The sequence below is a fragment of the Eptesicus fuscus genome, chromosome 20 (assembly GCF_027574615.1).
Source record: "Eptesicus fuscus isolate TK198812 chromosome 20, DD_ASM_mEF_20220401, whole genome shotgun sequence".
Taxonomy (NCBI): Eukaryota; Metazoa; Chordata; class Mammalia; order Chiroptera; family Vespertilionidae; genus Eptesicus; species Eptesicus fuscus.
Genome location: NC_072492.1, coordinates 12,847,107 through 12,864,451, shown reverse-complemented (window position 1 = coordinate 12,864,451; position 17,345 = coordinate 12,847,107). Strand labels below are relative to the sequence as shown.

The 17,345-nt window shown below is 41.2% G+C and overlaps 1 protein-coding gene and 1 non-coding gene across 3 annotated transcripts; both read left to right on the top strand.

Annotated features, from left to right (window-relative positions):
- The first annotated feature begins 264 nt into the window (after positions 1-264).
- Positions 265-13,952, top strand: DERL2 (derlin 2). 2 transcript variants are annotated; one of them, XM_008156736.3, is made up of 7 exons: positions 267-408; positions 1,574-1,639; positions 5,032-5,105; positions 6,888-6,981; positions 7,903-8,098; positions 8,347-8,437; positions 13,416-13,952. In XM_008156736.3, the coding sequence occupies exons 1-7, from the start codon at positions 316-318 to the stop codon at positions 13,519-13,521; spliced, it is 720 nt and encodes a 239-aa protein (XP_008154958.1). In that variant the 5' UTR covers positions 267-315; the 3' UTR covers positions 13,522-13,952. The 2 variants fall into 2 exon arrangements, with proteins under 2 accessions (XP_027988820.1, XP_008154958.1); XM_028133019.2 differs by lacking the exons at positions 5,032-5,105; positions 6,888-6,981; positions 7,903-8,098 and having other exon boundaries at positions 265-408; positions 13,416-13,502.
- LOC114228137 (small nucleolar RNA SNORA42/SNORA80 family) lies at positions 11,304-11,439 on the top strand. The gene has a single exon (XR_003614236.1). It is a non-coding gene; the product is annotated as a small nucleolar RNA SNORA42/SNORA80 family (small nucleolar RNA).
- Positions 13,953-17,345: the final 3,393 nt, after the last annotated feature.

The window sequence follows — 17,345 nt, the reverse complement described above, 5'->3', positions numbered from 1 at the left end:
TGGCTGTTCGGTCGGTGACTGAAAGGGGCCGGGCGGGCAAGCTAGCTGTGGCCCGCGGGGATTGGCGGAAGGAAACTGTTCTTACTCTCCTCTCAGCGACGTGGGCGGGTGAGGAAGCCAGGCAGGGTCGCCGCCGATACGCAACTCCTGATTGGTGAATGGCTTTCCTTAGGGCTCCTGCGATTGGTGGTTGGCAGGTTGCGCGGCGCCGATTGGACGGCAGCGGGCAGGGTAACGGAGGCCTCTGGCCCCGCCCCGCCGCTGGGCTGACTGGCGGAAGGGGAAGTGGGGCGGGGGCCGGCGGCGGTGGGGAAGATGGCGTACCAGAGCCTCCGGCTGGAGTACCTGCAGATCCCACCGGTCAGCCGCGCCTACACCACCGCCTGCGTCCTCACCACCGCCGCCGTGGTGAGCAGATGCTGCGCCAGCTTCTCATTATCAGGACCGGGTCCTGGGGAAGCGGGTTTGGGCCTCCGGGAAGCCCAGATGGTTTGGTCTCAGGGTGGGTGGAGGTGGACAGGGTTCACTCTGGGGTTGGGAATCGCTTTCAGACTGATTAGCCAGTGACCGGGAAGGGAGTGCTACTGCAGGAGGGTTGGGGGAATCAGGACTGCAGGTCAGTTTCTGAGAAATGAAGGCCGGACCTATAGCAAGTCAGGGCGGCGGGAGCCGCCCACCCAGAAAACGTGTCTGAGAACCCTGGCGATGGCCAAGTGGCACCAGTGGCCAAGTGGTACCGCGGTGACTAGTGGGGGAAAGTCCGCCTGTGAAGAAACTTAGATATTGAGAATAGAAAGCTGGAAGTTGTCCAGAGGCAAGAGTCTTAAACAGAGTGTGATTACAGAGGTTGGCTGGAAGCAGGGTCTTGAGTATTGTTTCTTTTTTTTTTTAAATATATTTTTATTCATTTCAGAGAGGAAGGGAGAGGGAGAGAGAGATAGAAACATCAGTGATAAGAGAATCGTTGAGCAGCTGCCTCCTGTATGCCCCACACTGGGGATCAAGCCCGCAACCTGGGCTTGTGCCCTGGCTGGGAATCTAACATAGGTGGCCACTCAACCACGAAGCTGCCTGGGCCTGGCGAGTCTCATTTCTTTTGAGTGAGATGTGTTGCTTCACCCAACTGTAACGGACTTTCCCCCACTAGTCACCGCGGTACCACTTGGCCATTGGTGCCACTTGGCCATCGCCAGGGTTCTCAGACACGTTTTCTGGGTGGGCGGCTCCCGCCGCCCTGACTTGCTATAGGTCCGGCCTTCATTTCTCAGATTCGGAGCCCCTGCTCATTACTTGCCCCATATCTGAGATATACATCTCCAACTGCATCCCATGCCTTCAGGCCAGCATCAACTATTGCAATATAAAACAAACTTTTGTTCTTTGTTGGGTATTGAGGATACAAAGAATTGTACCAGTTCTAGAGAATTGTGTACCAGCCTCTCCCGGTGGCTTTAAAGGATTCAGTCTAAGTGACTGAGAGTTGGAAATTGCTAGCCCAACTAATCCTTCATTGTAGATGATGAAATTTTACTTCTTGATTTGATTTGCTTAAGTAGCTCTTTCTCTATTTCAGCAGTTGGAATTGATCACACCTTTTCAGCTGTACTTCAATCCTGAATTAATCTTTAAACACTTCCAAGTAAGTGGTCCATCACAATCATGATGTTTCAGTTTTTAAACTTGTTCTTCTTTCTTTTTAATAGCAAAGCCAATTATATACTATCTCAAAAAATAATTCAGAGAAATCAGTGGGAATATCTGCTTATAAGTCTTATTGTGGGAGGTATAAATCAGAGATTCTGCAGCCTAATTGGGAATGTTTAAGAGATTCTCAAGCAGAGATTCTCAAGCTCCTCATCATGTACTAAGTCAGAATAACCAAGGTTAGGAATTAAGAATCTGTGTGGATTTTTTAAAGTTCCCTGCATGGTTCTGCTTTGATGTGTTCAGTTCCTATATTTAGGAATCACTGGTTCAGAGTTAAATATTGCATTTGAGAGACTGACCAGGTAACTGCCCAGGGTAGAATCTCACAAGATGCCCTTATTTTGTGCATTTGCCACCTGACACACCCACACGTTGATGTTATCACCATTGTCCAGTTCAGGAACTCAGCTCTATCAGTGCATTTTATTATTCATTTATTTTATTTTCAATTTGTAAGAGAACGTTTATTTAGAAAGTTACAAGCTCTGGCCGGGTAGCTCAGTTGGTTAGAGCGGCGTCTGGATACACCAAGGTTGCGGGTTTGATCTCTGGTCAGGGTACATACCAATACAAGAAGAACCAATGAATGCATAAATAAGTGGAACAACAAGTCTCTGTTTCTCTCTCTCTCTCTTTAAAAGTCAATAAATAGCCCTGGCTGGGTGGCACAGTTGGTTGAAGCATCATCTCGTACATCAAAAGGTTGAAGGTTTGATTCCCGTTCAGGGCACATACCTAGGTTGGGGTTCAATTCATGGTCAGGGGGTATACAGGAGGCAACCAATCAATGTTTCTCACATTGATGTTTCTCTCTCCCTCCCTCCCTTCCTCTTTCTCTCTCTCTCATTCCCTCTCTCCTTCTCCCTAAACATATCCTTGGGTAAGGATTAAAATAAATAAGTAAATAAATAAATTTTAAAAATCAATAAAGTTTTTAAAAAATAAGGAAGTTAAAGGGATAGTGGAAGTGAGCCAGTTGGGCTGCATAGGCTCAGGAAACAAGTTACAGAAGCAAAAGAAGGACCCTTGGAGCTTCGGAGAGGGAAAGGCAGAGGTAACAGGTTCCTGGGGGGAAAGTGGAGGAAGGGAAAGGTGTGAGCGTGCCCCCAGGAGGGAAGGACCCTCAACTCTATTAGTGCTTTTATTTTATTTATTTATTTTTGAACTTTTATAAGAGTTTATTTAAGCCAAACTGACAAAATATGCTACTGTGGGGGTGGGGAGCAAGATCTCAAATGCTCCTTCCTCTATTAGTGCATTTATTTATTTTTTGAAAAATGTATCTTATTGATTTTTTACAGAGAGGAAGGGAGAGCGATAGAGAGCTAGAAACATAGATGAGAGAGAAACAGCTGCCTCCTGCACACCCCCTACTGGGGATGTGCTCGCAACCAAGGTACATGCCCTTGACCGGAATCGAACCTGGGACCTTTCAGTCCGCAGGCTGACACTCTATCCACTGAGCCAAACCGGTTTCAGCTATTAGTGCATTTAAAGTGATCCATCTTCCAGGGATCAGATTATACTGACAAAACTCAAAAGATTGACATCTTAAACGACATGCCAGTTTGTTAGATTGCAGTGGAAGGTAGTCCTTTCCAGTAATTACAGTGCTGAAGGAGAGATGTCTTTTCCTGCTCCAGGATGTTCATATAGGCTATAGTTGGAATAGGAGACCCAAAAACCAGTAATTCTGCCTCTATACATGCTATTCACTCTGTTTCAAATGTGTTTCATTCACTTTATACCCACTGAACTCCAGCTTGCCTTGCAAGAGAAGCTTTTATGTGACCATCTCTTTTGTGTCCCTCGGGTATTTGTAAATGCTTCCTCTCTCTTATCTCAGACTTGCACTTGTTTATATGTTTGTGTCCTGGTGAGATGGAGGGCTCTAAAGTCTAGTACTGCAGAACTGAATTGTTTCAACTTTATTAGTTACCAGTTCTTACGAGTTTAATAATACTTAAAGCAGCCCTGTGGACTCTTGTCATGTCTCTTCCTTTGATACTCACATGGCCTTTTCGAAGTGCTGTAGCTCCACCCAAGTCTTGCTTCAAGTTAATAATTGCTTGGCTTTGCCTGGAGTTAAACTCTTGATACTGGGAATCTGCATTAGGAGTTAGAAGTTCTAGGTTTGAGTTCAGAGTCTCCCTTTACAATTCATGTGTTCTTGGGCAAGCATTTTAAAAGTATTCTTAGTTTTATTTATGAAATGGGGATGGTGGACACAGGATTAAGATCACATGAGCTGCTAGAATATGTTAAACTACTTTAAAATGTTAAGTGCTCTACCATTGTGAGAAGTTGTTTTGATTGTGAGCTCCATGGGTTGGGTAGGGAAGAGTAATTTCCAACAAGAACGAACATGAGTGTCCTTATATCTACCAAGTAGACTCTAGTTATTAGAGCATTAGGTCTTTACTTGTAGGAAATTGGCTTTTTTTTTTTTTTTTTTAATGCATTCATTGGTTGCTTCTTGTATGTGCCCTGACTGGATATTGAACCCAAAATTTTGGCTTATTGGGACGATGCTCTAACCAACTGAGCTACCGGCCAGGGCAGGAGTTAGCTATTAGTTCAGACTAGAATTTGAATATTTGCTTTACAGTTACTCTTTATTCTGGGTGTTTTGGGCTACTTAATATAGAAACATTTTTTAGCAATTTGTATTAGATCCCTAGAGTTTTTCTCTGGTGTCTCAAGACTACTCATTAAATTGTGATACTACATATATGAAAGCACTCTTTTCTGTTATGCAAATTAACCTAGTCTTTCCATCAAACTTTTTCTATAATTTGCTTAACCATGGGGTGTGGGCTTTTTTTTTTTCCAAATTATAAGAGAAAGTTTATTTAGAAAGTTACAGAGGTAGTAGAAGTGAGCCAGCTGGGCTGTGTAGGTTCAGGAAACAAGTTACGGAAGCAAAAGAAAAGGACCCTTGGAGCTTAGGAGAGAGAGAGACAAAGGTACCAGGTCCCTGGGGGGAAGAAGAGGGAACTAGAAAGGCTCAGGAGCAGGTGTGCTCCCAAGAGGGAGAGTGCACAGGTGTGGGCTCTTTTTGTTGTTTTGTTTTTTAAAGACAATCACAATTTCAAGATTTCTGTCCTATTATCGTTACAGATAGCAGGAGTTGAGTGACATCATTCAGACTTTCAAAATCCAGTGTCAGATTTTGTGCCCCACTCTTTGATTCAGAACATCGTATCACCCCCATGGCCTTTCAACCATCATAGTCAGAGGATATCTCTTTTGTCTTAATATGGAAGCGTTTCTTGGTATATTTTACTTAATCTACCTCTCTCTTGGTTTTTTTTCTTTTAACAGATATGGAGGCTAATCACCAATTTTTTATTTTTTGGGCCTGTTGGATTCAATTTTTTATTTAACATGATATTTCTGTATCCTTTATTAAGTGGGGTTAGCATAAAAACTTTCGGTTCACTTAGGAAATACAAAATTAAATTGAAACTATTAATCCTGTTATTTTTGTTACCATTTTATTTATTTTTTAAAATATATTTTTATTCATTTCAGAGAGGAAGGGAGAGAGAGAGAAATAGAAACATCAATGATGAGAGAGAATCATTGATTGGCTGCCTCCTGCACACCCCCTACTGAGGATCAAGCCTGCAACCCGGACAAGTGCCCTTGACCAGAATCAAACCTGGGACTCTTCACTTCACAGGCCGATGCTCTATCCACTGAGCCAAACCAGCTAGGGCTTTGTTAACATTTTAGCTGTAACTTCTAGGTACTGGCTCAATGGTGCAGAGTAGTTGGTCAGATAGTAATGTTTTGAGGGTGTTTGTAGGTCACTGCTGGTTCAAAGGGGAGGTATCTATAATAATAAAAGGGTAATATGCTAATTCCTTCCCCCTGCCAGGGAAGCCCGGGGTCCCAGGCGCCTGCCAAGGCAGGAGGGAAGCTCCGGCCCTGGTGCTGGAGGGAAGCCAGTGCCAGCAGCGGGGGGGAGGAAGGCCTACTCTGGCACAAATTTCGTGCATCAGGTTTCTAGTTTAACCATAAAATGATTACATTTCTGCCTCTAAGTCACTTGCAAATATGGTCAAGGGAGAGGAGTGATTTGAATGATGCATGCTTACAAAGTAACATCAGCAGGTACCAAGTAGTAAAACACAAGTTGAATATAGTGATAATTGATAGAGCTTTGATACAGGTCTGGGAGTGGGCTCGTGAAGAATGGAAACTTGAGATCTTGTATCTTAGTTGCTGGTTCTACTGGCTAAAAGACAGAGCCATAATATCTGCCAAGCTTGTCGTGTTCCAGTTTATTGAGACACAGGAAAGAGTTGTGCTCTGGTCATATGGTAATTGGGGCCACTGAGCAGATCTTCCTCCTCCACCCTGACCCTCTGGAAAGAGGGCAGTTACAGCTCACCTCAACCTGCAGTAGACTGAGAGCCATGTAGGGGGTGACAGGATTCCTGCCCTAGGATGGATTCCTTTGTCTCCTATATGGCATATTCTGGTAAGTTTCTGATAATTAAATTTTTTCATCAAAATGCAACTTCATCCCTGACTGGTTTGGCTCAGTGGATAGAGCGTCGGCCTGCGTACTGAAGGGTCCCGGGTTCAATTCCAGTCAAGGTCATGTACCTTGGTTGTGGGCACATCCCCGGGGGGTGCAGGAGGCAGCTGATCAATGTTTCTCATTGATGTTTCTAACTCTATCCCTCTCCCTTCCTCTCTGTAAAAAAAATCAATATATAATATATATATTTTTTTTTTTTTTTTTTTTTAAATGCAACTTCATTGACTGAAGTATAGAAGTACTCTACCAGCCTGAAGAAGTAGATTACCACTCAAGGCTTCTTGATGCAGATTTCTTCCAAGTGAGGTGTGCAAAAGCAAGGGTGACGCAGGCTCTGGTGTGGCTGGACGTGGAAAAGATGATACGGATTTGGAAAGGTTTAATAGGTGACTGGGAGCATGTTTATCCAGAATCTGGCTGGATTCCCCAATTAGGAACAGTTTTTGTAAAATATGAAGTTGAATAAAATGTAGAGAGAAGTAACCATACTACCATTTATAATAAACATTCTTACAGAAAAAAGGCTTGACTTATAAATGATGTGGAGTCCAAGTATTCTTACATAATACATTAAATTTTACTTTCTTCATGTTTGTGTGCTTAACATTTTCTTAACCTGAAACTTAAGATACCGTTACTGTCGAATGCTAGAAGAAGGCTCTTTCCGAGGTCGGACAGCAGACTTTGTATTTATGTTCCTTTTTGGTGGATTTTTAATGACTGTATCCTTCAACAAATAGAACAAACATAGGAAAATGTACCAACCTCTCTCTTCCTAAAATGTTTCATCCATCTCCCACAATTCACTAGATATTCTAAACAAACAGAGACCTCCAGATTCTAGCTTTAGGGTACTACTGTTTATTGTACAGCACACTTTATGTGCCAGTGTCTAAGCCTGGAGGTTAGACAGGATGCTTTTCTACTATGAGCACGTCAGAGGAACTTCTAGCCAAGGTGGGTTACTGTCTGTTAGTGGATAAATGGATAAAGAAGATGTGATATGTCTATATCTATCTGTCTATATACATACATATGTATATGTATATGTATATTCCCCAAAAAATGTATACAAAAAGCATTTTCAGTTTTGAAAGTGAAATGTATTTTAATAAAACTGCCTTTATAATTACTCAAAGTGTGTTTACATATTTTGGGGGATACCCTATATTATTGTTCATGGTGTGCTTCACTTTTAAATAAAGTTGGTAAGGCATTTATTTGGTTACTACCAAAACTGATACATTATTTAAAAAAAAAAAAAAGAATTGTCAACCATATAACAGATTGAATGTAGTCCGTCTGACAGGATGGTTTTGCTGCAGTTGGCTTTATTCACCCTCTGTAAAGGTGCTAATGGTGAGTGAACTTTAATTCAATTATTGACCAAACAATTAACACATTTTCCAAAAAGGCAAAAACTCATGAAAGCAGAAAAACACTTTGAAATAATTTGGCCTAAGCAGGTTTTTGCCAGATTGCTCTGGGGAATTATTTTCAGGCCTTTTTCTTGTAAAGATGTAAGTAACTAATGCTTAGCTTTCCTAATTCAGACTTTTGTTAGAACACAATCCTTAGTTCTTTTGCCCAGTCTTCCCTATTACATTGTTAATGTTGATATTTTCCTTAATGCCATCTGCTAGGTTTTTGGTTTGTTTGTGAGCTTAGTTTTTTTGGGCCAGGCCTTTACAATAATGCTTGTCTACGTGTGGAGCCGAAGGAACCCTTATGTCCGCATGAACTTCTTCGGCCTTCTCAATTTCCAGGCCCCCTTTCTACCCTGGGTGCTCATGGGCTTTTCCTTGTTGTTGGGGAACTCAATCATTGTGGACCTCTTGGGTAAGAGTCTTATCACTACTTTTCTATTGTGTTACTTATAAACTTTGTCACTATTTTTCATGTTTATCCTTCTTTAATAGCTATTATGGGATTATTTGATAATTATATTCTCAAAGATTATAATATTAGTTTTCTAATTCTTACTATATTGATATTTCTTCCTAATTATAAGGAACTTATGTTGGTAGATTCACTTGCAATTAAAATTTTAATCCTCTCCCTCCTCCTTTATTTCTGGTTGACTTTAGGTATTGCAGTCGGACACATATATTTTTTCTTGGAAGATGTATTTCCCAATCAGCCTGGTGGAATAAGAATTCTGAAAACACCATCTATTTTGTGAGTACTTAACACCAGGTTACTGTTTTGTTGCAGGTAAACTGGGACAGGGTCCATGATCAATGTTCAGGTCAGTAAATATTTACAGATTGAGCCATCTCGCCGCAGTTGAGGAGCGTTTGTGTGGGAGGAGCAGACAGTGCCAGGCTGGTGGCAGGAGGGGGCTCACAGGCTCAGGATGTCCCGAGGCTGACTTGTTAACTGCTGTCCAGGATGACCACTAGCACCTCCTGCTCCAGAGAGGAGCCTGGGGGTTTATGAAAGTTTATAGAGAGGTAAGAGCAGAATGGGCAAAACCTTCTAGAGGAAAGTTTTTAATGGTGGGATTTCTGGCCTTCCAAACAGGTGGTAGTACCCTGGCCGGTGTGGCTCAGTTGAGCATCATCCTGTGCACCGAAAGGTTGCCGGTTCAGTTCTCAGGCAGGGTACTTGCCCAGGTTGCAGGCTCAATCCCTGGTAGGGAGCATGCAGGAGACAGCTGATCAGTGTTTCTCTCTCACATTGATGTTCCTCTCTCCCTCTCCCTCTCTCTCTAAACGTCAATAATAATTTTAAAATCTTTAAAATAAAAAAATACAAACAGTGGTAGAGATAAGCATTAGAGTGGAATTAGCTTTGGGTGTAGGCCGTTCCACCGACCAGCCATGTGATTTTAACCAAGTCCCTTCGTTTTTGCACTTCATTTTTCCTGGAGATAGAGCTTTCATAGGACCTCTTTCTACTCCATAATTTTGTGTCCTTGGGATATACTGTATTAAAAAGAGTTCACTTGAGGAATGAAATGTAAGTTTTTATATTATAAAATGTTGGTTATAGAATAGTTAAACAAAACAAAGAAAGCAAAATCCTCCATAATCCCACCTCTTAGATATAACATGGTTAACTTTTTTATGTGTTCTTCAGTCTTTTATTGTCTGTGTACTTTTTTTAAAAAATATATTTTATTGATTTTTTTACAGAGAGGAAGAGAGAGGGATAGAGAGTTAGAAACATCGATGAGAGAGAAACATCTATCAGCTGCCTCCTGCACACCTCCTATTGGGGATGTGCCCACACCAAGGTACATGCCCTTGACCAGAATCGAACCTGGGACCTTTCAGTCCACAGGCCGACGCTCTATCCACTGAACCAAACCTGTTAGAGCTGTATGTGTACTTTTTAAAAATGCTTTTTATAATCTTTTTTAAATAATGTGTCATAATTGTTCTTTCATCATAAATGTTCTACAAAATTGTGACAGCTGTACAATATACCTTGTATCAATATAACATAATTTTACTAATCCCTTACTGATGGACATTGACATTAGTTCTTGCTTTTCCCTTCTATGATTGGAGTCGTGAATATCCCTGTAGCTAAATGTTTGCACACATCCATGATTATTTTCCAAGGTTAAATTCTTAAAAGTGGAATTGCTATTTTGTTTATTGCTAAATCACCACCCAGAATGGTTGTTCAGGTTTACATTTCCACCAGCAACATATTAAGTGTTCCTTCCTCACATCCTCGTCAAACGCAGTGGGTATTGTATTTACTCTTTCCTAGTTTGATAGCCGTAAGATCATGGACAAAGGATTTCCCCCTAGCCCCTTGGGTATTTCAAAGTACATTGTCAGTATAATGCTCCATGACCCCCTTTAGTTGTGTTTTTTATAAACAAGGACATTTCTTCTGTAGTCCAAATCAGTAAGCGAACGTTAATCCTCAAACCCTGTTCCACACTTGGAAGTTGTCCTCAGTGTTCTTGATAGCAAAAGAATCCAGCTCAGCTCTAGGGGTTGCATGTAGTTATGTCTCATTGGTCTCCTTCAGGTTGGAACAGCTCTTCAGGCTTTCCTTTATTTTCGTGACATTGGCATTTGTGAAGATTATAGGCCCATTTTGACTAATGTTCTTTCACATTTAGGTTCAGGTTTTGCATCTTTGGCAGGACTATCGAGAAGTGACATTGCATCCTTCTAATTGCAGCCTATTAGGACAGGATTTCAGGTTGTTGCATTTGTCGAAGTGGTAGTAATCACTGATTGTTTCCGGTGTCAGTGAGGCTTCTCTACTGCAAAGTTACTCTTTTTTCTTTTTCTCTTTTTAATTTAATATATTTATATTGATTTCAGAGAGGAAGGGAGAGGGAGAAGACATAGAAACATCAATGATGAGAGAGAATCATTGATTAGCTGTCTCCTGCACGCCCCCTAACTGGGGATCAAGCCTGCAACCCACTCATGTGCTCTGACCAGGAATTGAACTGTGACCTCCTGGTTCATAGGTCAATGCTCAACCACGGAGCCACACAGGCCGGACTTTTATGTATTTCTCATATGCTTTTTCACTCATTAGTTCATCTAGTTCTGAAAGGTTACTCAGTGTCATCTTGATCATCCAAACATCTTCATAATAAGATTTGTTGACAAGTCCTGGATTTTCTGCAAGAGCTTCATTAATTTCAGTTAATTCTCCTGATAGAGGAGAGGAGAGTTCACTAGCAGCTTTCACACTTTTCAAAACACCAAACTCATCTTGTTATTTCAATTTTGTCCCAATTTGAGGCAAACAACAGTAAACATCATCTCCCAAAGCTTCCTGTGCAAAATTGTTGATCCCACTGTTCCAATACCATTTTCTGTTATTATTCATTCATGTTTCTCTCTGAACTTATGCACTGAGAGCAGATTGGGGCCAGTGCACAGCCCCCTACCATCGCCCTCCCTCGGGCCCCAGGACCACATGCAGGGTGTGGTGGGCACTGAGGTGGCACTCACATCACAGGCCGCTGCCTGCAGGCTCCCAGCCCTGAGAGCTCCACGTTGGTTCGCAGGAGTGCAGAGGTTCTGGCACAGCTCCTACTGAAAGGTTTTACACAGGTTGAGCGTGGTCGTGGATTTATGGTGGGCCCTTCGCTGTGGGCCTCTCATAGGGTTCCCATGCAGAGGAAACTGCAGCCTGGAACCATGGCCCAGCCTCCTCAGCTGTGGGCTGGGAGCACTGAAGGGGGTTGTACAGTGTGGGGGAGGAGGGAAGATTTTAAGCAGGTTGTGAAAAGATCACTGGGGGGCATCTTGGGTATGTTTATTGGGTAAGAGGATGGGGTAAGTGTGTTGTGTTAATGTTAGAATTGTCCAAACCTGTAGAGAATTTTTGTAAGAGTCTATTTGAATCTAACTGATGACATCCTGGGAAGCAAATCTCAAATGCTTCTGTTTTTATTGTTAATTTGTAAGAATTAAAGGAGCTCATATTAAAACACAGATGCTTTTCCTGAGCCCAATATAAAATAGAAGTTTTCAGATACGCTTCTAATTTTATCAACTGTGGGCAAGTACAATTAGAAATATGAATGTAAATAGAAGATGCTGCTTTAAAGTTTTTGGACATTTAATTTATTTAAAATTTTAATTGTGATTAAATACACATAACATAGAATTTATCATTTTATACATTTGTAGGGTACAGTTTACTGGCAGTAAGTACATTCACATTGTGCTTCTATCACCACCATTCATCCACAGAACTCCTTTCATATTGTAAAATGAACTCTGTATCCATTTAACCAGCGGTTGCCCACCTTTTGAACCTCACGGACCACCGGTTAGCAACTGTTGCATTAAACAGTAACTCCCCGTCCCCTTCTCCCCCTGTCCTTTCACAATCACCACTTTCTACTTTCTGTCTCCATGAGTTTGACTACTCTAAGTACCTCATGTAAGTGGAATCATGCAGTATTTATCCTTTTGTGACCAGCTTATTTCACTTAGCATACTGCTTTCAAGATTCATCCATGTTGTAGCATGTGTCAGAATTTCATATTCCATATGTATATTCTATTTTGTTTATTCATTCATCTGTCAGTGATTGTGGGGAGACATCCATGATAAATTTAGTGAAAATCAGGTTACAAAACACAAGTGTGATCTAGCTTTTGTAAAATTAAATATATACAAGTTCTGGAAGAATAATGAAAACACCAAAAATGATTATCTCTGGGAATTTTGGATATTTTACTCATACATTTCCTGTTTTCTCTATAATTAACATGTATTGCTTTTGTATTAAAAACTAGTAAAGGAGCCTGGCCGGTGTGGCTCAGTGGTTGAGTGTAGACCTATGAACTAGGAGGTCACAGCACATGCTCAGGTTGCAGGCTCGAACCCCAGTAGGGGGCATGCAGAGGTAGCCAATCAATAATTCTCTCTCATCTTTGACTCTTCAATCCCTCTCCCTCTCCCTTCCTCTCTGAAATCAGTAAAAATATATATGTAAAAAATTTAGTAAAAAAAAAAAAAAATTAAATTTTAAAAAAATTAAAATAAATAAATAATTAGTAAAGGAGCCCTGGCCTTTGTGTCTCAATGGTTGGAGCATCAGCCAGTGCACCGAAGGGTCCAATTCCTGGTCAGTGGCACATACCTGGGTTGCAGGTTCGATCCCTGATGTGTTCCGGAGGCAGCCACTCTTAAGTGTCTCACATCAATGTCTGTCTGTCTGTCTGTCTGTCTCTCTCTCTCTCTCTCTCTTTCTTTCTCCCTCCCCCGCCCCTGCCCCTCCACTCTCTAGAAAATCAATGGAAAAATATCCTCGAGTGAGGATTAACAAAAAAACGATTTTTTTTTTTTTTTTTTTTTTAGTAAAGGAGGCCCTGGCCAATGTGGCTCACTTGGTTGAGCATCATTCCATGCATAGAAAGATTGCTGGTTTTATTCCTGCTCAGGGTACATATCCAGGTTTCGGGTTCAATCCTGGTCAGGATGCATATAGGAGGCAACCAACGTATTTCTCTCTTTCTCTCTTAAAATTAGTAAAGGAGGTAAAGGCTAACATAAATATGAAACAATTGTGAATACCTTTAAAAATATATAAATTCATTGGTAGGCAGATGTAATGCTAGTCCATTGGTTGAAACCTCATGGGATCTTTTCGACCTTGCAGCATTCAGGACCTGAGATGATTCTGGGACTGAATTATATCGGTTTCTGTTTTTTAGGAAAGCTATTTTTGATACACCAGATGAGGATCCAAATTACAATCCACTACCTGAGGAGCGGCCAGGAGGCTTCGCCTGGGGTGAGGGCCAGCGCCTGGGCGGGTAAAGCAGCAGTGCCAACAATGAGACCCAGCCGGGAAGGACTCAAGACACACCCATTGGGATTCTTTTATCCTTTGTGTTGCAAAAGTGTGGACACTTTTGACAGCTTGACAGATTTTAACTCCAGAAGCACTTTATGAAATGGTACACTGACTAATCCAGAAGACATTTCCAGCAGTTTGCCGGTGGTTCCTCACTGCACTGGTACTGTAAGTGTAACCTCTCGGAGCCAAAAACTGGAGAAACATACCCTGCCGCCTCTGTCGAACAAGTACACGCGTGCTTGAGTTCTGTGGTGAAAGGCAGAGCTCTTTCCTCCTCCTCTTTGATAGACGAGGCCATGGTGTAAATGGAAGTTTCAGAGAGGACAAAATAAAACGGAATTCCATCTCTCTCTCACTAATTAAAGCTTTTGTGTGTGATCTTTTACATGATGAGATTGTATTCCAGCTCCTGCGTAGGTCTGAGCTCGGAGCAGTTTACATGCCCACTCTTCATGTGTCTCCACAGCTGTCGACTGGATTTCATTTCAGGATTGGAAATATGCGGCTGATAATATGTGGCTGTATATACACCTCACTAATTCAGATGGCAGCTCCAGTAGGAACATTTGTTTATGTTGCGCAGACTGTTCTCATCGGGGTTTTGCAAAACTTCAAGTTGTCAGATGATGTAGGTTAGGGTGGTTCCTTTTTATTTATTTATTTTTAATCCTCACCTGAGGATATTTTCATTGATTAGAGAGAAAGGGGAACATCGATGGGAGAGAGAAACATGCATCAGTTGCCTCCAGTTTACACCCCAACAGGGATTGAACCCTCAACCCTTCAATGCATAGGATGATTCTCTAACCAAGTGAGCCACACTGGCCAGGGCAGTAGGATGGTTCTTATAACAGCAGGAATTCAGATACTGGACAGTTCAGTTATAGGCAGAAAGTTAATGTGGCATCTTATTTAGTCTGCATTTCTCCATTAAGAAATCCAGGGAAAGACTCATCGCCACCTTTGTAAAGCCTCAGAAGGATCATTAGACCGGGACATCAAGTTACAATGTTGACTTGGGAGCCAGATGAACAAGGTACCAGTTAGACAGGGATATATTTCTCCGGGGCCTTTGGCTAGTTAACATTTGCCATTTGCTTCATGAAAAGCTAAGAAGCTTTTCAGAGCCAAGTACCTGGTTTATCTTCCAAACCAAGTAGAAATTAAGTTCCACAGAAATAGGAACTTCATGCCTAGGGTTCAATATCCAAAATACTCACTTCCCTGGGTCTCAGCAGGTTTGCATCACATGCCCAAATAATTCAGAGAACCCCGAGGACTAAAATGGCATCCCAAGAAAAGAGATTATTTCAGAATAGTTTTAATAGACACCACGTAGACACAGGACCTTTTCCAAGTAGTTGTAGACTGGTTAAGTGGTAGCTTTCTAGAGTGTGAGATTTCCCTCAAAGATGACACTTCAGATTCAACATTATAAACAGGAATTTTCAGATTTTGAAGTGAATAGTATTTTAATGTCTAAATGGAATGGGCATAAGGAATGAAATTTAAATATTTTAATGCTGCTAGTCGGTAACTTTGAATATGATTGTTGCGATTTTATAGAATGTAGGTTAATGGGACTGCTTTTTTTCCTGAGTGGTTTAAAAAAATATTTAAATGCCAATCTTGGAATGCAGAATTCTTATGGGATTTTTAAATTGTTATGTCTTTATTCAAGAAAGCTTGAATTTAATTAAGAAGAGTTTTTTTAATTATTTTTTTAAACAAGTTTCTCTAGTTTTATTTTTTTCTCCCTTAGTTAACTTTCAGTTACCCAGTTTATGGAATTATTGTGGTAAATTTTTAATCCTAAAATCTATTCACTGAGTTCATTTAAGTAGAGAATGTCTGTACATATTAATGACTGGGTAAAACTGGAAACCAATTTTGAATTGATGACCTACACACAGTCAGTTATGGGATTTTGATTTCTCTGTGGTATGAGAATTCCTAGTGGCAGAATTCCACTGTGGCAGTGGTCACTTCAATCACTGTCCTCTTACCAGTTTGGCCAGTCCCACTACCACCATCCCTAGCCCTATGTTGTAAACAGGTTACCTAGGCTTACCTGAACATAAAGAAAAGTCCTCACCTCTTCTCCAACTTACCTTTCCATCTCGATTCTTCCAGAACACCCTTCTTTTTCATAATGCAAATCAACTGAAAAATGAGATTCAGTGTATGGAATTTTGTGACCAATTTACCTAACATAATTTAAGGGATTCTTGAATTCTACCATTAATACTGATAAGCACACCTGACTAAGGCATAGTATTTTTGTTGTAGAAATACAATATATGTTCGTGGTGTTGTTTTTTTTTTAAATGGGCGTACAAATTGCATCTCCCTAGGAGATAACATTTTACATACATTTTGGTGTGGGGTTTTTTTCCCTATGGATTTACATTTCCCTCTTCCACTTGTTCTTTTTCTATGTCGCTCTTATATGTCCTAATATCTTTCATACTTCTTGTGTAGTATTTCTAAGCAGAGAGCGCCCAAGTGTTGGATTTTGGTAATGAAGTCTCATTCTGACTCTGGTGTCTATGGGAATTAGGAAATATTGGAGCTATTGGCATGTTGCATAAAGGGCTTCCTAGAAGCCCATCCTTGATAGCCTGCATTTTATGTTGTGGCTGTGTTTTCCTTTGACAGATGAGTGCCATCTGTGTTGTAGTCAAAAAATGCCATTGTTTCCAGTGTCCTATAGGATGTCCCCTAAGCTATTTGCATATTATATGAATTTGCATGAAAGCTGGTGAGCTTTTTATGGTCAAGTCATTTCACTGCTCAGAAATCCACAGTGACTTCTTAGCCCCCATATCAAATGTATACCTCTTGCCTTTGTCTGAACCTTACTCCTACTTCTACCTAACAGGAGCCTCAGTGTAGTTTGGTCAGTCCTTCAAGGCCTGACCCTTCCCGACTCCTCAAGAAATTTTGTCTCTAAGGCCCATTTCATTGTCTTTCTTCTTTGAATCCCTGTAAGCGTCAAGTCTACGATATACTCTTACACGAAATTATATATTTTTTGTACTGTTTGTAGCTGGTTCATGTGTATTAGTTTTGTCTCCCTCATAAGAATGTAAGCTCCTTAAGGGCAGGGACCATGTCTTAAATTTTTGTATCCACCACAGTGCCTGGCATAGTGCACGGCACATGGGTGCTGAATAAATACTTTGTTTATTGATCAGCAAACTATTATCTGGTATTTTTAATTAAAGAGAGGTTAATGTGGCTCAATGATTGAGCATCGACCTATGAATCAGCTGGTCACAGTTCAATTCCCGGTCAGGACATATGCCCAGGTTGTGGGCTTGATTCCCAGTATGGGGCATGCAGGAAGCAGCTGATCAATGTTTCTCTCCCTTGATCTTCCTCTCTCTCATATAAATACATTTTACTTTTCTCTTCTTTTTAAATCCCCACCCCAGGTCATTTTTCCATTGATTTTTAGAGAGAATGGAAGGGAGGGGGAAGAGACAGAAATAGAAACATCGATGTGAGAGAGACCCATCTATTGGTTGCCTCCCGCACAGCCTGATCAGGGACAGGGATCAAGCCTGCAACCAAGGTATGTGCCCTTTACCTGGACTGACTTGAAACCCTTCAGTCCGCGGGCCAGTGCTCTAAGCGAAATGGATAGGGCAATAAAAACACATTAAAAATAAAAATAAAATGGACAGATTTCACATGAAAATACTCATTTTTTTACTTTCCTTGAAAAGAATGGCAAGGTCTGGCAATACCCAGCCTGCATGGCAGCTATTGCCCAGAGGTC